Source organism: Chrysemys picta, chromosome 5, assembly GCF_011386835.1.
Source record: "Chrysemys picta bellii isolate R12L10 chromosome 5, ASM1138683v2, whole genome shotgun sequence".
Taxonomy (NCBI): domain Eukaryota; kingdom Metazoa; phylum Chordata; order Testudines; family Emydidae; genus Chrysemys; species Chrysemys picta.
Window position 1 is genome coordinate 10,445,439 of NC_088795.1, and position 20,241 is coordinate 10,465,679.

Genomic DNA, 20,241 nt, shown 5'->3' on the forward strand with positions numbered 1-20,241 from the left:
AATTTCTAATCCACCATTTTTCTATTTATCATGCTATTCTTCAGGACGAAAGTATTCAACATACCTAAATACGACTAACTGGTACTCTTTGTATGAAGTATTTTTTCAAATAACAAATATAAGACATCAATAAAAAACACATTATAATCAGAAAAGACCCAGTAACTATCTTCAAAGAAACAAATTGCTGGGGAACTTTTATCTGTTACATGCAAATCTTCAGGAGGTTACTAGCAACACCCCCACACTTAAGGTTTTGGTATCCATTCGGTACTACGTTCTCCCATTTCTCTTTCTTTTCTATTACCACCTATGTGCTACCTTAGTAAAAGCTGCTTTCAAGGAAAGGCAAGTGAATGAGTACAGAAGTATGGAGGAACTAAAAAACAACAAATAAACCAAAATTCCAAGATAATTGATAAGGCTTCTTATCTCAATTCCCAATCTCAAACCATCCAGGCTTCCAAAACAGAGGGTACTTTCAGAAATACCTGAACTGTATTTTAACATTCAAACAATTCTTCTCTAACAAGGACGCATAAACACAGAAATGCCTGCAATCATCCTTACCTTTATCGAGTGATTCCAGAGAATAGAGAAGCTCCCAGCTCTCTCTTGCCAGTTTAAAGCTCTCTAGTACTTCAACAGAGTTTGCAAGGTCTGTCTTATTTATTGTGATGTGACGACTTCTCCCCTTCCCAGAAGGGTCTTCATCATCCGAACTCTGCTTAAGGATCAGTATAGACAAAACATTTCGCTCTCTTTAAATTAAATGTTTTTCAAAAGAATCTAATGGAACTTCTGCAACATTGCGTATAAGCGTCAAAGCAAACAATCCCAGTGCAAATATCTTCAGAATAGACTTTTCACTATTTCTATGCTTAGCATTAATTATATATTAAATATTACTAACTCCTTTAGCAAAAAGAAATGAAAAATAGTGGAAAAAATTGTTATTTTACTCTAAAAATAAGCTATCGAGATCCTGAGTGCCATGTCATCATAAATTGCATCTTTAAAGAGTTCAATCTGTTACACGTTGGTCAAATTGTGGTATTGTTATCCAGATTGCACTAGAATAATTTATTACTGAAGTAAGAGCTAAACCTTCTCAGTCAATCCAAAACCATCATGGCATACTGCAAATCACATGTAATTCTTCTAAAAGGTGTACTTTTACCAACAATGTAATTCTATAAAATAGTATTTTTTCTCCTATGAAAGAGACAGAGCACACACATAACAGTTATTACAGGCCAGCTATTATGCAATAGCACTTTGCCTATAGAATTCCTGCCTGAAAACATAGTACAATCAAATAAATACAGGTCTGTCGCATCTTACACGCATTTAACATGCGCGATTTCAGCTTTATGCGGTCGGCAAAAACAAAAGAGAAAAATAACAATTTTAATACTATACCTCTAGTGCGGGCGATTCCGCCCACCATTACACTCAATGTAATTTTGACTATACGCGATTTTCGCTTTACACGCTGACTGCGAAACATAACCCCAGCATAAGATGCGATAGACTTGTAATAGTTTCCACACAGTTCCTTTCACATCATGACACTAGCACTTACAGTATTGCCAGTAAAATTGTTTTGTTCTTGCTGCTTCTCACCAAAAGTCTCTTTCTTTGCATATTTTGGTCAGAAACAGAAATTCCTAATGTTCTAAATTCCAAATGCAGTATAATTTCTATTAAGAATTGAATAGTCTAAAGGAGTTACCATGGTTTTCTCTCTTCCTTCTGCAAGTTTCCTCTTTTTATGTATGTGCTTGTTGCGATCAATATCTGTATCGCCATAGACACCGGATACATCTTCAAGGAGAACCAGTGGAACTTGGTTTGGAGCATTTGGCCCTACATTTAAAAAATAAATTAAAACTTGCTTTAGACTGAACTGAATGACCGTTTGCCTGCTTCAAATTTTTTCATTCAGGCATGTTGTACGGAACAATTTGAAAGTAATTCAACAAATTGTGTCAATGTTTAAAATACCCTGGTAATGATACAACTTGCTTTGAAGGGAGCCCTATCTTAGAGGTCACATATCCTCTGCCAGAAGTCATGATGATTTGCTCAAAGCTGTCAGAAAATCTTGGAACCTCCTTCTAAGGGAGCAGTCACAAGATATGTAAGAGTTTTAAGTATTTTGTCTCCAAGCATCATTTACTTTCAACTAAAAGCAATCATTAAATAATGCCAGTCATTTGGTCCATTTGGCCAACAGCCTAAAAGCAACAACCAAAGAAAAATTCCCAAAGAACTCTTTATGGGAAAATGGAGCAGAACCTTGCCAGCCACTGAAGCCTCAAAAGAGGAATGCAGTTGTTTTATCACGAGACTTCCTTAGTAGTGTAACTTGCTTATGGCCTGCTCCTGCTGACTTCAGATGTGTGGGATCAAGCTTTTAGTTGGCTGCCAAAGTCCATTACCCCTTCCCATGACCATACCTCCAAAGAAGCTTAGTTGTTTGGTAAAGGATAGGAATGGGAGTCAGATCTGATTTCTACTTCCAACTGTGCCACAAACTTTCTGTTCGATCCTGGGCAAATCACTTAAGGTCTTAGTGCTTAAGTTTAGTCATCTGTAAAACTGAGATAGGGAAGTATTATCTCCATGTGACATAGTGTGCTGCCAGTATTTTGAAAGGGGATCCCCAAAAGTGTTTCATTCCTTAATCTACCAAAAAAAACCCCACCTTGTGTATTAGGGGTTTGCATGCTTGCAGAGAGAAGGATGAAGGAATGGGAAATCTATTTCTCTGTCATCCCATTTAAAATCTCTGTCTGCCAAAAAAGGAGGCGATGCATCACCAAACATAAAATGAACATCCTGAAAATATATCAACCAAAGCATTGATTACTGCCCAAGCCCGCAGACAGCCTGAGAGCTTATGAGAGACATGTGAATTGCCCCGCTCATCTCATAATCCTCCATCCAACCCCATGTGAAATAGGCAAGAGATGATTACTTACAAGTAATCGTTGTTCACTGAAGATCTACATCTCAAGAGATGCCACCCCAGTCCATGCACCTGGTGAGAATTCTCATAGATGGAGGTTGAGAGCTGTTGTATCCAGCAGGAGGCATCATGTGCCTCCCTGCTGAAACATGTGGGCTCTCTCCCTTTTTTCTATAGACAGTTCCTTTCTAAAAAAGGAGGAGAAAACCCCCCAGTGACGCAGATAACACCCATGGCACTGCACTCCACCGGCATTTGATGGCACAGCAGAAATCAGCAAGAGATGTCACAAAAATACATTACTGAGCTCAGGAACTGACAGTGGTACCCGAAAGGGTGTGAGAGTGAAGCACAGTGCCCAAGGCTTGCATCAAGTTGGGACAGAATGCAGTCCCTCGGGAGTTCCTTCCCCAACTCTTTTCAGACAGGATGTGACAGTAGAAGCATGGGTAACTCATCGGGGCAGCGTAAGACGTCCCCCATTGGAACCAATAGGCGCAGAATCTTCAAACTACAGAGTTCCTGTCAGACCCACCCACAGTAACACAGACCCAAGAGGTGAAGTCCACTAACACTGGTATTGTCAGTGCAGAATTATCCCCATTTTGCAGACTGGGAAACTGTGGCCTAGTGAGGGTAAGTGACTTGGCCAACGTCATAGGAAATGCTACACTCACTAGATCAGATGAATGATTCACCTAGCCCGATATCCTGAGACAATTAGTGAATGATGCCAGGTGCTTCAGAGAAAGGTGTAAATCCCCTTTCATGTAAGTTTCTTCAACAACCTGCCCACGTAGGATCATTCTTCCTAACCCCAACCTGCCAGATTACATCCCATGAATATAAAACAAAGGTTTATATTCCTTATACATTTTTATTCTAGCTAAGTGTAGCTGCAGAGGTTATTTGTGTAAATGTCTAATTTTCCCTTGAACCCTACTAAACTCTGCTCCAAGGAGGCTCCTCGGGGACTCGTTCTGTGCCTCTGACTGGCTTGGAAGACCCAGGGCAGTACCATCTCCTCCACACAGGAAACAGCAGGGCTTGGCCTGCTCCTCTCCCCACTGAGAAAAGGTTGTTCCCAAGGATCCTACTCTAGGTCACTGCTCCATCTCTTACCCCGACATCAAGGAACTCCTGGGAGGACCCCACTCTGACATACCTAGATTTCTATGAGGTTGTCCATCACTGTGGTATCTAAGCACCTTCCATGAAAAGCAAACAAACCCCCTCCCCCACACACACAAAAGTCTCTTTTGCAACACAGCTGGCAAGCTTAAGGTATTAGAGTGGGCTTTCCTACTAGTACCCTATGACAGAATGTATCCATGTCCACACCCTACATACAAGGGGGGAAGCGGTAGATGTGGTACATCTTGACTTTAATAAGGCTTTTGATACTGTCTCGCATGAACATCTCATAAACAAACTAAGGAAATACTACATAGATGGAGCTACTATAAGGTGGGTGCATAACTGGTTGGAAAATTGTTTCCAGAGAGTAGCTATCAGTGGTTCACAGTCATGCTGGAAGGGCATAACAAGTGGGGTCCCGCAAGGATCAGTTCTGGGTCTGGTTCTGTTCAATATCTTCATCAGTGATTTAGATAATGGCATAGAGTACACTTACAAAGTTTGCGGACGATACCAAGCTGGGAGGGGTTGCAAGTGGTTTGGAGGATAGGATTAAAATTCAAAATGATCTGGACAAACTGGAGAAATGGTCTGAAGTAAATAGGATGAAATTCAATAAGGACAAATGCAAAGTACTCCACTTCGGAAGGAACAATCAGTTGCACACATACAAAATGGAAAATGACTGCCTAGGAAGGAGTACTGTGGAAAGGGATCTGGGGGTCATAGTGGATCACAAGCTAAATATGAGTCAACAGTGTGATGCTGTTGCAAAAAAAACCCAAACATCATTCTGGGATGTATTAACAGGAGTATTGTAAGCAAGACACAAGAAGTAATTCTTCCGCTCTACTCTGCGCTGATTAGGCCTCAGCTGGAGTAGTGTGTCCAGTTCTGGGCACCACATTTCAGGAAAGATGTGGACAAACTGGAGAAAGTCCAGAGAAGAGCAACAAAAATGATTAAAGGTCTAGCAAACATGACCTATGAGGGAAGATTGAAAAAAATTGGGTTTGTTTAGTCTGGAGAAGAGAAGACGGAGAGGGGACATGATAACAGTTTTCAAGTACATAAAAGGTTGTTACAAGGAGGAGGGAGAAAAATTGTTGTTCTTAACCTCTGAGGATAGGACAAGAAGCAATGGGCTTAAATTACAGCAAGGGTGGTTTAGGTTGGACATGAGGAAAAACTTCCTGTCAGAGTAGGTAAGCACTAGAATAAATTGCCTAGGGAGGCGGTGGAATCTCCATTATTGGGGATTTTTAAGAGCAAGTTGAACAAACACCTGTCAGGGATGGTCTAGATAATACTTAGTCCTGCCTTGAGTGCAGGGGACTAGACTAGATGACCTCTTGAGGTCCCTTCCAGTTCTATGATTCATGGCACTTGAAGCAACAAAGGACAGATTCGTTGGATTCTGGGAGAAGGAACTGGCTTGATTTATGTACTATAGCTTACTTTATGTAGAGCTGTTAAGAAATTCTAGATTAAGTAATTACATACACAATACAGCACAAATAGTTTATAATATCAAGGAATAGTCTATAATGAAAGTCATAAGTGCAATTAGAGACAATTTAAATTGGACTTTCAGCATTAACTATACATTTCATGACTTATGAGTGCCCCGTTTTTCAATATTAATAGACATTAATATTTGCAAGGAATCTCTTTGGGATTAAAGAAAACAGGAGGGAATAAACATTGCTAATGGGGCTTGTAAAATCCTTCATATGAAGCAAATAGCTCTGGTTTGAAAGAACACAGCCTTTCAAAACCCACTGAAACCAGAGCTTAAACCATATCCTTCAGCTTTGGGGCCATGTCTAAGAATTTAGATCAATCCAAGCACAAGCAATTCAGAGCATCCTGATTTTTCTGAGATACTCTAGCTCAGATGTGGGCAAATTATGGCGTGCGGGACCATCCTGCCCGGCCCCGGAGCCTAGTCCCCAGCTCCTCCCCCGCTATCCCCTCCTCCCCCGCTATCCCTTCCTCACCCACAGCTGGGCCACGCTCTGGCCTGCTGCTCCCACTGGGCAGCGGGGGGAGCGCAGCTGGCTCTGGCCGGGTGTCGCGGCTGCGAGCTCCTGCTGCTGGTAAGGGGGCGCGGAGGGGGGTGGTTGGGTAAGGAAGCAGGGGGTTCTGGGAGGCAGTAGGGGAGAAGGGGGCAGTTGGATGGGGTGGAGGTCAGGGGATGGGGGACAGGGAGGGTTGGGAGTGGGAGTCCCAGGGGGCCTGTCGGGGGGCGGGGATGTGGATGGGGTCAGGAGGGCAATCAGGGCACAGGGAGCAGGGGGTGTTGGATAAGGGAGTGGGATCCCGGGGAGCAGTTAGGGGCAGGGGGGTCCCGGGGGGGGTGGTGGTCAGGGGACAAGGAGCAGAGGGCTGATGGATAGGGGGTGGGAGTCCCGGGGGGGGGGTTGGATGGGTTGGAGGTTCTGAGGGGGGCAGTGAGGGGGCAGATAGGGGGTGGAGGCCAGGCTGTTTGGGGAGGCACAGCCTTCCCTACCTGGCCCTCCATACAGTTGCGCAATCCCGATGTGGCCCTCGGGCCAAAAAGTTTGCCCGCCCCTGCTCTAGCTTTAGATTTGAGTGAGGGGGAAAACATAGCACTTTAAACACTCAACTTCTAAATTACTTTAAAAAATTAACATTTTTCTCCACGGCCATGTTATTCCTTAAACCTGAATGAGCTATCTAAAACAAGCCACATTTGAAGATTTTAGCTTCAGCTTTTATTGAATTATGCACAAACATATTTTTTTAAATAGACCATCTGGAGGGAAGTATTATTCATGTGTTCATAACTCAAACAGCTCAACTGATTTTGTGCAAATTTTCCAACTCCTCTCTGGTCTGAAAGCAAGCTGGAAATTTTCAGCTCCAAGAAAGTAAGTTTGATAATATTATGAGCAACAGTAAAAAGGGAAAAGAGAGGCTGAATGCAAGCTGGAACTCAGCCTTAAGTACAGCACTAGAAGATATGCCAGATACAACCCACCGGTAGAGATTTAGGCTAAGACATTTACCTTTAGAGGAAATTTCTAAAGCTTAAAACAGCGGTTCCAGAAGGGTTTTTATATTGCTTATATCTGAAAGATCTTTACTCATTAGTGTTTTCAAAACTAACCTTGGAAGAGAGATGGCTGGATGCTGCTGACATACTGGAATGCATTCTTAAAGAAGACCAACATTGTGGAATACACTACTTGATTCTTATACTTAGCATGGGCTTCGTTATCAAAATTATTGATGTATCTGCAGAGGTCTTTCATTCTGTGTAAAATATCACCAAAACTTCTAAAGGGTAAGAGACAAATCAAAGAATACAATACATTACAAAGACTTCTAAACTCAAGAAAAGCATATGAAAATACACATTTCAAATTTAGTAGTAGTTTCAGGAGTGGGAAGGTGACGAAAAGGAGGTCACTGCCCTAGGAGGAAATACAATGTATTCAGCAGACAATCGGACAAAATTACTGAGCCGCAGTCAAAGATCCAGATAATTCTGGGGCTTGCATTTCCGCGGAAAAACTGGAAAGTCTTCCCTCTCACCAGTTAAGAAGGATACTAACATACTTAGAGACAAGTAAATAAAACAAGCTTTGGCTACACCAAATAAATCATGCACTGTTGTCAACAAGGAACAGGTGAAGGTGCACTGATACAGAACACAGTTTAATGCAAGCGTAAGCAAGGGCAAACGCACTGTCTAAATATGGTGCTGAATGCAGTTTGTTCTAGCCTGTGCTTGCAATTCAGTGTTTGTGCCTAGGAATGTTAAAGAAGAAGTTCAGCTGCACCCATTGCCGCTGTCTGTCATCACCAACCTAGTAGTTTTCTTAGTGTAGACCAGGCTACCGAGTCTATCCTTATACGGTCAACGTTTACAGAGGCTCAACAGACCCTACATACATGCTCTGGCTTGTATGCTTTTGAGAAAAATACTGGGCTGAAATTATACAATATAATTTAAAATTCAATTTGTTCTATAGTCCAGTTTACTGAAGAATTGAAAAGCCCAACTCTCCTAGCAAACCACCATAGGAAAAAGGACACATTTCTCACCTTCTTCCTTTATCCATCTGCCATTCACATCTCATTCCCACAACAGACAGTATCTTAAACAGTCTCTCCCAAGGGTCTGTAATCTGGGATGATTTCTCAGTCAGACCCTCTATTACATACTTCTGAGAGCTACGTTTGCTGGGGGACATGAGATCAGAGGTATCTTGTGAACCTAGAAAAAAAGGAAGAAAAAAAAAAGATTTCTCCTTGTGCAGAAATTAAATTAGTTAAAGTCATTGTATTAATTTTTTAAAAGAAAAAATAATCAAGTAGCAGAACGGTATATTTGATAGATAACTATGAAATCCTATCTGAGCAAGGAAAAAAATAAACCTGATGAGACATTGGAACTACATGGCACTTCACACACTACAAGAAATCTGATCAAATGACTTCCAAGCCTCTATTTCATAAGTAACTAAGCTACCCACAATTTCACAGAAAATATAAACAAGTTGAGACAAATTAACAAGAGTAAGTAAAATCAGGATCAAGACCTAGGTGTGTCTCAAAACGTCTAGTCTGAAAGGACATCTCAACTGTCTTAGATCTCTGTATCTTTGTTAATTTGTGTCAAACATTCTCCAAATGCAGTTGTATGGTAGTTTCTTTTATGTTTGGCCTTATGTTCTAAGAAGCAGAGGAGTATTTACTAGTCTGAGCGCTATTAAAATTATTTTTCAACAAGGTCCATCATTGTTCCACCTTCATACCAGCCTGTGCTACTATCACACCAAATCGCACAAGCACAGCAGTGGCAGGTCTGGTTAAGTCCTTGGACTGGGAACCTCCCAGGAAACCCCAGATGCTACAGAACATGTAGGTGTTGGAATTTAGCAGATGACATTTTTTTCTCCTAGCAACATGCCAAAACTCCAGCATGGTATTAGGGGAACTGTACTGCTGAACACGCCAGCTTTAAGGCTTAAACTTAAAATAGAGGCACTGACTAACAGACTAGACCTTTCGCCCCATGAGTTCTGGTTTGGGGGAACTAGACATGTAAAGGAGAATATTGGCTTCCTTTTTTAAAAGGAGGTTTAGTTCTTTTCCTTGCAAACAAACAGTTATAAACCCAATATACCAGTCACTATGATCCATTGTAACAAGCAATTGGGTGCTATTACATTGGAGGCTGGGGAAGGAGACTTTAGATTCCTCCTGCCCACACACATTTATGGAAAATGAGGCAGTTATGGAATATGTTTTCCTTAGATTCTACACTGGTTCTCAAACTTCACTGCTCCGCGACCCCTTTCTAACCACAAAAATTACTACATGACCCCAAGGTGGGAAACTGAAGCCTGAGCCCGCCCAAGCCCCACCACCCCAGGTGGTGGGCCAAAGCAGAAGCCCAAGGAATTCAGCCCAGGGCAGGGGGTCTATAACCTGAGCCCCATCGCCCGGGCCTGAAGCACTTGGGCAGTGGGGTTCGGACTTTGGTCCTGGGCCCCAGCAAGTCTAATGCCAGCGTTGGCGACTCCATTAAAACAGAGTCACGACCCACTCTGGGGTCCCGACCCACAGTTTGAGAACCGCTGCCTTAGAATAATCCTGCTAACCCTCCCATATTCGTTAGTCTCACCCTGTGTATAATGCTTGGATAATGAAGGACAGGAATTTATTATGTTGTGCAGGGAATCAAAGAAAGCAAAAACTGTTTCACAGCCTCACTCCAAATATGTCAAAGCCATCCCTGGGCTACTTGTCCTCAGTAGAGATCCAATGGCAAAGAGTTAGGAATTAACCTGGTGTGACGTACACAGCTAAATTCCAACACAGGTAATGATATTCTGCTAGCCTAAATTCACATCATAGTTTCAAATGGATGTGAAACTCTTTCCTACCCTGAACTGCTTTGTGGCGCTCACAAGGGCCATTAGATATCTGCTGCATTATTTTACTGAAAGGGCTGCATTTCATAGTGGATGTAGTGATCCCTATCTTTTACCCTCCTTACAGGATTATTTAGTTTTCTGAAATCAAATGAAAGATCCTGTGAAACTGTACAATATTTTTATTACCCTAACTCAGTGGCAAATATTAGGTAAAATGAATACCTTATTCAGTTACACTAATTTAGAAGAGGATTTTAACATCATTTGGTAAAAGTATTCTTACCTTGATACTGGTTTTCCATTTGTGTAGATCTAGTTACATAATTAATATAAAATTCTGCTGCCTTGTTCAAGTACTTGTACAGCAAGCTGGCAGGCAGTCGAACATCAGGGTTATTAATGATTAGAGGAAGAACATCACAAACTAAGAGGTGAAAAAAAGCACATTGGGTTTGTTTTTTCTGATACTTGTTTTGGCTACATAAGAGTTCAAAATCAACAGTGCAAGTTTCCAGAACCTTCTGTCTAGCAAAATATTATCTTCCTGGCATACACAGAGAAATTCGATATAAACATAAAACACTTTTGCTGAAGAGCTGCATGTAACAGTGCTTTATTTCTTAGAATTCAGAATGATAACACACAAGAACCCCAAAAGAGAGAGACACGAAGCAGGCTGCTCCCTAAAACGGAGAGGCACAACTCAACCTACCTTACTCTAGGTTGGCTCTTTGAAGACTAACTATGAAAGACCCAGATCACACACTTTCTTATAGAGCTGTCTAACCTGCCAGCCTTAAAGTGAAAGCCTGGAATTTTAATACAGTTTTCAGTACACCACAGCAAACACCACAAGAGTTAGCCACTAAATGCCCCGTGGGTCCTGTCCAGTTTTTGACCAGTTTTAAAATTAGTTCAGACTACAATAATTTTCAAACCAGTTTGAACCATAGAATAGACCTGGTTTAAGGTGGCCTGATCTGTTTCCCCCCACCCCCCCGAATCTGTTCCAAGGCCAAACTGTCTTAAAACCACTTAATCAAAAACTGGTCAGGCTGCCTTAAACTGGGTTTCCACTAGGGCTCTAAATGATTTTAAAATTGGTTAGAAAATTTCCCCTGCATAAATAGGTCTTACTTCCATAAGAGTATACAGTAACCTAGAATTCAACATATCATTTCGGCAGATGATATACTATAACAGTAACCAAATTTTTGTGACAGCAAGGTAGAAGATCAAATCCAAGAGTCCTCTGCACATCTGGAGTAAGGACTGCCAACTCATTTCACACAGGCCATTAAACTAAAAAGATTTGTTCACTACCAACCTAGGCTGACGAGTTCTTAACAGATGGTACCAAGCTTTGTCATTTAGTTCTATAATAAAACAGACACTTGTATTTTCTTACCAAATAATTTCCTAAAGCAATTGACCGGGGATTCTTGGTCCTCAATATTTTCAGCCTCTAATAACGTTTCTCCTAGGCCCACCTGTGTAAGAAGTGGTTAAAATGAATAGCTACTCAGTACTTTCAGACGTTTTTGGAAATATGAGATTCAAAGCAATCGAGCAAACACGCTCCCATCAGTAGCATTCCATCGTGTACTGAGATTAGTACACTATGCAATTTTCATTTACACTTCACAGTTAAACAGCAATGTTTTAGTATCTGTGGAGTCAATCTCAGGGGACAAATCCTAAAGCAAAAATATACTGTAGTACATATTTCAGTAAGTTCATTGTTTCCCACTCGTCTCCTAAATAAGAAGTAACTGACAAAGCAGTATCATTTTCTAGTAAACTAGATTTCATTTTAACGTGAGATTACAATCTCTCTTTTTTTACTGTTCTGGCTTACTTTTAATCATGGACTCACCTGTGGACTTTACAAAGAAAGAGACTGCTTTGTTTTCTTGGGTTAATTTTACACTTATAACCTCAGTGGTTTGAGCATTGGCCTGCTAAACCCAGGGTTGTGAGTTCAATCCTTGAGAGGGCCATTTAGAGATCTGGGGCAAAAATTGGGGATTGGTCCTGCTTTGAGCAGGGGGTTGGACTAGATGACCTCCTGAGGTCCCTTCCAACCCTGATATTCTATGATTCATTTGGGGGTCTGAACTTAAGGTATGACAGCAGCAACTGCCTGAAATATCATCTGCAAGTCTGAAGTTAAAAAAAAAACAACCCACCCTCATCTGACAAAGCACATAACGGGGACACAAAGGCACAGGCTGATAAGGTTGTTAACAGCAAAAAGGAGCTAGTTTTCTCTTACCCCATGCTGCACCACAGTCTCTGGGAAGCGTCGTAGAAGCAGCAGTAGCATTTCTGCCCTTTCTAGTGTATTAAAACACTGCTCTGTGGCCTTTAGTAACATTTCACACTGAATTCGACCAGGAAGGGTCTCAAATAAACCTGAAAAAAAAAATCAGTTATTGAAATAAAAAGTAATCTGTCTGAATTGAGGAGACAGAAAAAAAGCAAAAGAATAATCAATGTTGTCTTGTTGTTCAGTTACAAAAAGCATCCTACAGTGCTCTTGCAACTACTATGACGTTTTAGACAGAGAACAGGCACCCATATCTATGCGAAGAGCAATGCACATACTTTTCTAAATATATTTCAGGGTAAAGTGCATGGTTAATAAAAGTAAATTTTAAAACAATTTAGAAAATTTAAAAACGACATTATAGTAATGCATGGGAACACTGAAATCAAAACCATTTAATATTTGTTAAGACAGATGGTAGCCTTATCAAGAATTCCCATTGAGATTTTTAATAATGAATGTTGTATTTAGATAATTTGTTTAAAAGAGACAATGGTCTATCGTATGAGTCAACAATACGATGCTGTCACAAAAAAAGCAAATGCAATTGTGGGTTGCATTAACAGAGGCACAGCATGCGAATCACGGGAAGCGATAGTACCGCTCTACTCAGCGCTGGTTAGGCCTCAGCTGGAGTAGTGTGTCCAATTTTTGTCACTAACGTATAAAAAGGATGTAGAGAAACTGGAAAGGATTCAGAGGTGAGTGACAAAGATAATCAAAGGGACAGAATGCAGCCACATGAGCAAAGGCTGACGGAACTGGGTATGTTTAGTTTGGAAAAGAGGAGATTAAGTGGGGGACAGGATAGCAGTCTTCAAATACGTGAAAGGCTGACATAAAAAGATGGAGAAAAATTGTTCTCTTGCCACAGAGGGGAGGACAAGAGGCAATGGGTTCAAACTACAGCATAGTAGTTTGTTGTTGTTTTAGATTAAATCTCAGGAAATACTTCCTAACTGTAAGAACAGTAGGACAATGGAACAAACTGGGTAGGGAAGTCGCAGAATCTCTTTCACTGGAGGTTTTCTAGAAGAGGCTGGAGCCATCTGTCTTGTATGGCTTAGACACAACAAATCCTGCATCTTGGCAGACTAGATGACCCTTGCGGTCCCTTCTAATCCTATGGTCCTATGTTTCTGTATCCTTTAATAAACCCTTAAGAAGGTCAATTTCCAAGAAGGTTTCTTGTCAGTATCAACACACTATGGCCATTCTATTCATTGGTGTCTTGTTTGAGTCATTAGAAGGAGTGGCAAAGAATCGTGGGCATCTCCGACCCCATGTAAATGAGAAAAGGAGTCAAGAAGTAGTAGTAGTATTAGTGAAGTGTCTGGCTAGAAATAAGAGTGCTACATATTCCTTCTCATACATTTTCATGGGAGGTATTTGTGAATGTTTGGCTCTATAATCACTACACAAACTGTTCTCCGTGACCTGCTCCCACAGCCTTCACTAACTGTTCTGGTGCACGTCCTTGGCCAGCAAACTACATTTAGTTTGTCAGATTCAAGTCCCAATTTCACAAGCCACCTGTGGTTCACCAAATCCTCTGCCAGCCACCAAGAGGTTGTTCCCTGGCAAGGGATACTGACAGAGGAGTGGAGCTGGTAGTTGCACTTCTCATAGTGCTTCAGCTCCCTGCCCTGCTTCTTCCCCTGTGTCTCCTAAACCTAAGGGTACGTCTACACTTACCGGAGGGTCCAGTGGCAGGCAATTGATGTTCTGGTATCGATTTATCGCGTCTGGTTTAGACGCGATAAATCGATCCCGGAAGTGCTCGCCGTCGACGCCGGTACTCCAGCTCGGCGAGAGGAGTACGCGGCATCGATGGGGGAGCCTCCCTGCCACGTCTGGACCCGCAGTAAGTTCGGACTAAGGTACTTCGAATTCAGCTATGTTATTAACGTAGCTGAATTTGCGTACCTTAGTCCAAAGTGGGGGCTTAGTGGGGACCAGGCCTAACAGCAGGTGAGTCTCTGTGGCTGAGAGTCACTGTATACAATAGACTACAGATAGTTCATCAGATTAGGACTTGCAGCTTCCAAATCAGCTATGTAGCCTGGGGATTTATTCTTAGATTCCCACTAGACTCCACCTCTGTCAGATGACAGAGTCCTTACCTCTTAAGAACTGAGTCTGCTTATCCTGTGAGTCATTCCTTAATGCTGATGTAATAACATTAATCTCCCTCCACACCACTGGCTGGTCTGGAAAATTCACAAACCTGGAATAAAGGGTCAGGCAAAAAATTAGAATAATCCCAAATTCAGTTTAAAACAGAAAGCTTACTTTGAAAGCACCTGTATGCAGAAATGCAAAAGAACATTTTGCTTTCATGGCTGATTTTGTTTTGAAAAGATGAGTAAGATCTGTCTAGTTTGCCTATAGAAACGACATAACATCAGCATTAGATCCTTGCACTCCCATCTTATGATAAAAGTACTGTGGTATACAGCATGGAAAAAGATGACGAGTGTTTTTAGAGTTCTATGTTGAGCGAAGTTTACAATACACTTTTAAAAGAGAATTAAGCAAAAGCATTTCTATTACTTACATGTCATATAACAGTCTGCCAGCTGATGCTGTCCGCTCAGCATTCCTCTCGATAGTGTACATTTCATACTGAAAAACAAGAGAATGGAACAATAGTCACACTGTATATCCTCATGTACCCACTTAGTTCTTCCATACTGACACCTGTCACTAACTTGTTATAATGAGCCCATATTTGAATAGTAAATACTGAAAGTACCACAAACAGTATTCAATTTAGAAACTAAAAACTGATGGTAAATATTTGTAACCATACAAAAATCTTACTTTAACTGCTATATGTTTTAATATTGTTAAGATAAATAAGTTTATTTTATCTTCTCGAAAATAAAAAAAGCAATGACAATACAATGAACTCCATCAATTACACAAGCAAGTTTACTCCCAAGGATACTACTCAAATTTAGTTCAAGTTTTGACAACACCTAAGGCCAATGTAAATAATGGAAAACTCCAATGGAAAAGGTTATTTTTTATACAAATAAACATCCTGCTGCAAAGCCTGAAACCCAAACACTGCAACACTGTCCTAGTGCAGGAGACACAAAAATTGACTAAACCTACTATAAACAAAGTAATGAAACTGACTGGTCTATTTTCATTGTCTTTGCTGGCTGAAATGCCAAAAGCAATTGAACTTTTACAAAGTTTTTATTTTTAATTGTAGGAAGGTTTAAAAAGCAAACCAAAACCATGATCTTTAACATGACATTGTCTGTGCAACTTTCAGCAGGACACCCCTACCCTCTTTGGAGTTTGCCAACAGTTCTCTCTAGTCTTCTGCTGAAGGAATCTGATCAGTTTCTTGCATATCCAAGTACCCACACTCTCCTCCTTCAAATCCCTCTTTGAATCCCACTTCTATGTACATTTTCCAGGTTGAACTCCTCACTGAGTCCACGCATTCTTGCATCTTCATCCTTGTCCTATATATCATATTTGTCTGAGTTAAACTGTGAGTTCATGGGGAAGGCGGGTTCCAGGCTTTAAATTTTCTGTAAACCACCATATACATTTATGAAGCTGTGCAAATTTAGTACAAAATAAAGGTAAAAGATTATTCCAGACTGCAAAGTGAAGGTGCCAGATGTTCCACTGGTATAAATCAACATAGTGCCTTTGACTTTAATGGCACTATGCCAATTTACACCAGTTGAGAAGTGGGCACAAACTCTAAAGTCAAGAAATGCCAAAGTTAAAGTTAACTCTGTACCTTTGAATGTATGCATTACAATACAGCATTTTTACTATATGAATACATGCTGTTTTATCCACCGGACCAATGCCTCATTCAGTGTGCAGACTAGACTATGTACAGTGAATAAGACAGCAGTACAATATTTGTAAATAAATTATTAGAACAGAAATGAAGATGAGAGGTGCACACAGTCAACTACATGGGACAAACTTTACTTTGTCAATGCACACTCATTTACTTTCATTTTTTTGAATAAATGTGTTATCCTCTCAAATGAGTGAAACCTACCTCTGCACTGTACCCATCTACTCTGTGCAATGAATGTATTGAGTGACAATTCAGCTCTCAGAGCTGGGTACATTCTGTGTAAGTTTATGGTGTATGTTAAGAGATCCAGATTTACACTGTTGTAATTAAACAGAATCCGAACTATAAGGAAGCAGGGATGACAGGTCCCACCACTTTGTTCACTATGCACCACACCAACTCATTTGCTGCATTTTCTCCACCTAAGTATTAATAATCCAAGAGTCTCAGAGAAAAATGAGTTTGCAATAATATAATTAAAGATTGCAGATATTCCAAAATACAGGTCTGTGAACCATTTGCTGGGGGCCTCCTTCCTCCTTGCTAAATTTCATAAAAGTGCAATAGTTACTTTTTAAAATATTTTTCCTTGAAAACAGTTGCTGTAATTGTCACAGGAATGTTATTTGTTCATGAATGAGAGAGCTAGCGGGACCACACAACTGGGAATAGAAGGAAGGTGGTAAATGACAACGTCTTTTGTGAGTCACATTATGAAAGTTTGAAAAGCACTATCAAAAACACAATGGCAGTTTCTTCAAGTGACATTAACTTTGGCATTTCCTAACTTATGGATGCTTCACTTTATAGACTTTGCCCCCTGCAAACACTTATGCGCATGCTTAGCTTTTAGCACTAGTAGTTCTATTGAAGTCAAGCATGTGCTTAAGTGTTTGCAGGATCGGGGCTGTATAAGTTCTCAATGGAGCTTTTCTATGGCATTCCCTAGTTTGTTTTGTTAAATAAAAAAATTGAAATAGAACCCTGATTACTTGCCTTGACAATGCAACTAGGCAACACAAGAATGACAGGAATGAAAAAAGTGCACATCCAACTTAGAACATCCCAATGAATGAGGCCACATCTACACTTAACATTTAAATTTACACAATTATGTCCCTCAGGTTTGAAAAATCCACCTCCCTGAGCAATGTGGTTATGCTGACCAATCCCCCAGTACAAATGCAGGTAGATCGATGGAAGAATGGTTCCATCACCCTAGCTTCTGTTGCTCAGGGAGGTGATATTCCTACACAGATGGAAAAAATCCTTCTGTCAGTGCAAGCTGCATCTATACAATAGGGTTATACCAGCATAGCTACAGTGCCATACCTATGCCCCGGGCAGCTGACAGTGAGAACCCCACTCTCAGCCCCACGTTCCCACTGTCAGCCTTGGGTAGCCGACAGCGGAAAAGTAATAATGGACTTTATTACTGCAAATAATAAGGTCCATTATTACTTTACCACAATTGTCCATGGTTTGTCTGCAACTCAGCCACAATTTTTTTGACAATTATCCTGCAATTCAAGTAGGGTCTTAGTAATAATTATATTGTGTTACAGTCTGAAAGTGTTAATCTTTTGTATGCCAAAATTCTTACATTGGAATTCTGTAATGTATGATTTTATACAGCTGTGCCTTCTTTGACATTGTGGGAACAGAAAGAAGCACTGCCAGCACACAGCAGAGGCTACGACTCTCGCATCATTAACCACTTATTGTTCCTATAATCCATTTGTGTTTTTACTTTAATTTGTTTCACCAGGTTGGAATTTTGTTGTGCTGAAAGGTGAAGAGAAAGGAAAGCATTTGAGCTGACTGGGACTGAAAAAACTTTTGTCTCCATGGCTTTCCCCGTACTCCGTGTGCTCTGGCCTACCACTTCTCCAGTACAGGTTTTTATTTTTCAGGCTAGCTCTAGCAAGAGCATGACTAAGGCCCCCAATCCTGCAAAGGTCATGTCTACAAGAGGATACCAACAAAAGCTCAAATGAATCAACTGAAGATGCGAAGACAATGCATGTAAATTAAAGCACACCAAACCCTGTGTGGATGCACTCTCAGAAGGAAAGGGGTTCCTACGAATGGCGACTTTATTGCCCTGCAGGAGCAATCCCCAGGACATTTAACATGATGAATTCACACCTTTAGCGGATTCACCTGAGTACCCCTGCATGGGGTGGCCCTCATGTCGCTCCACGAGGGGAGCGCCAGCTCGGCGCGAGGCCGTAGGTACATCCCTGCGGCATGGGACCTCAGCCACGCTCCAAGTGGTTTGCAGGCTGGGACGCAGCCAGGTCCCTAAGGTCCCCACCATGGCAATGAGCATGGTATGACCACCCACATGTGGGGGGCCTAAGCCATGTGCTGCCACCACCCTCCTCCCCAGGGTTCAGGAGGCGGCTATCATCAGTGCTACCCTTCAGCTCAGGGCAGAGGGAGGCTCCTGCTGCCAGGGCTGGCTCCGTGTGGCAAGACCAGGCAAGTGCCTCAGATGCTGACTTGGGGAATATGAGGACCAACCCCTTCCATGTTCCCCTGAGGCTGCCTCAAGGCACTGGGGGGGGGGGGGAGCAGGGGGGACGAGGCACACATGGGGTGGGGGACAGCACCAAGGCACTGTGGGGAGCGGGGCGAGGCGCACACAGTGGGGAGGGGGGCTGCCGGCCACACACAGGGGTGGGGGGGGCTGCCGCAAGGCACTGTGAGGAGAGGTGCAAAGCGCACACAGGGCTGGGGGGGCTGCTGCAAGGCACTATGGGAAGGGGGTGCGAGGCCCACACAGGGCTGGGGGGGCTGCTGCAAGGCACTGTGGGAAGGGGGTGCGAGGCGCACACAGGGCTGCCGCAAGGCACTGTGGGAAGGGGGTGCGAGGCGCACACAGGGCTGCCGCAAGGCACTGTGGGAAGGGGGTGCGAGGCGCACACAGGGCTAGGGGGGCTGCCGCAAGGCACTGTGGGAAGGGGGTGCGAGGCGCACGCAGGGCTGGGGGGGGCTGCCGCAAGGCACTGTGGGAAGGGGGTGCGAGGCGCACCCAGGGCTGGGGGGGGGCTGCCGCAAGGCACTGTGGGAAGGGGGTGCGAGGCGCACCCAGGGCTGGGGGGGGGCTGCCGCAAGGCACTATGGGAAGGGGGTGCGAGGCGCACCCAGGGCTGGGGGGGCTGCCGCAAGGCACTGTGGGAAGGGGGTGCGAGGCGCACCCAGGGCTGGGGGCGGCTGCCGCAAGGCACTGTGGGAAGGGGGTGCGAGGCGCACCCAGGGCTGGGGGGGGGCTGCCGCAAGGCACTATGGGAAGGGGGTGCGAGGCGCACCCAGGGCTAGGGGGGCTGCCGCAAGGCACTATGGGAAGGGGGTGCGAGGCGCACCCAGGGCTGGGGGGGGGCTGCCGCAAGGCACTGTGGGAAGGGGGGCGAGGCGGACACAGGGCTGGGGAGGGGGGCGAGGCGCGAGCCGCACACACAGCGGGCGGCGGGGGTGGGCTGCCGCCCTGACCTGGATGTTGAAGTCGGCCGGGTAGAGGCTCCGCGCCGTGATGAGCCAGGCCTTGGCCGCCCACAGGTCCCCCTGCACCAGGTCCCGGGCCCGCTTCACCAGGAACTCGCAATCCCCCTGCGCCGACATCCTCCGCAGCCACCGGCTTCGTCCCCCTCCCAGGGCGCATGCGCGGAGTACGGGCGCTCACGCGTCACAGCCCACGTGCTGTCCCGAACGCCAAGAGCAGCATCAGGCAGCCGCCCAGGGAGGGCTCATCTGCCGGGCCGGCGCGCGCGTGGCTCTGCGGGAAGCCGCATCCGCCATGTTAGCTGCGGGCAGCAGGTGCACTTCCGGTGTCAGCGGGATTTTGGCCAGCGCGGCCTGGTGCGGTGCCGCGTCCGCCGCAGCGCTGGGGGCGGAGCACCTCGGGGCCTGCCTGCAGAGAGTGGCCCGGTTCCGCCCGCGCGTGATACACCGATACGCCGCCCCTCGTGCCGGGCCGCCCGGGGGTGCTGGGGCCCAGCCGGACACAGGGTGCGCTCCGACTCGATAGTTCCGCCCCGTCGCCAGG

The 20,241-nt window shown here is 43.7% G+C and overlaps 1 protein-coding gene across 14 annotated transcripts in view; it reads right to left on the reverse strand.

The window, feature by feature from the left end:
• Positions 1-19,954, reverse strand: part of INTS10 (integrator complex subunit 10) — a 41,092-nt gene extending 21,138 nt beyond the window's left edge. For 3 of the 14 annotated variants that reach the window (XM_024110104.3, XM_065595900.1, XM_065595899.1), the window contains exons 1-10: positions 19,689-19,954; positions 14,910-14,977; positions 14,476-14,579; positions 12,299-12,438; positions 11,432-11,513; positions 10,307-10,447; positions 8,186-8,357; positions 7,245-7,414; positions 1,736-1,869; positions 571-736 (exon numbers count right to left, since the gene is read on the reverse strand). In XM_024110104.3, coding sequence (XP_023965872.1) covers positions 571-736; positions 1,736-1,869; positions 7,245-7,414; positions 8,186-8,357; positions 10,307-10,447; positions 11,432-11,513; positions 12,299-12,438; positions 14,476-14,579; positions 14,910-14,977; positions 19,689-19,817 — 1,306 coding nt within the window. In that variant the 5' untranslated portion in view covers positions 19,818-19,954. Of the gene's footprint in view, positions 1-570; positions 737-1,735; positions 1,870-7,244; positions 7,415-8,185; positions 8,358-10,306; positions 10,448-11,431; positions 11,514-12,298; positions 12,439-14,475; positions 14,580-14,909; positions 14,978-17,796; positions 17,979-19,688 lie in introns of all 14 variants that reach the window. The other 11 variants (XM_065595903.1, XM_065595905.1, XM_024110106.3 and 8 more) reach the window with 9 other exon arrangements.
• Between the last annotated feature and the right edge of the window lie 287 nt (positions 19,955-20,241).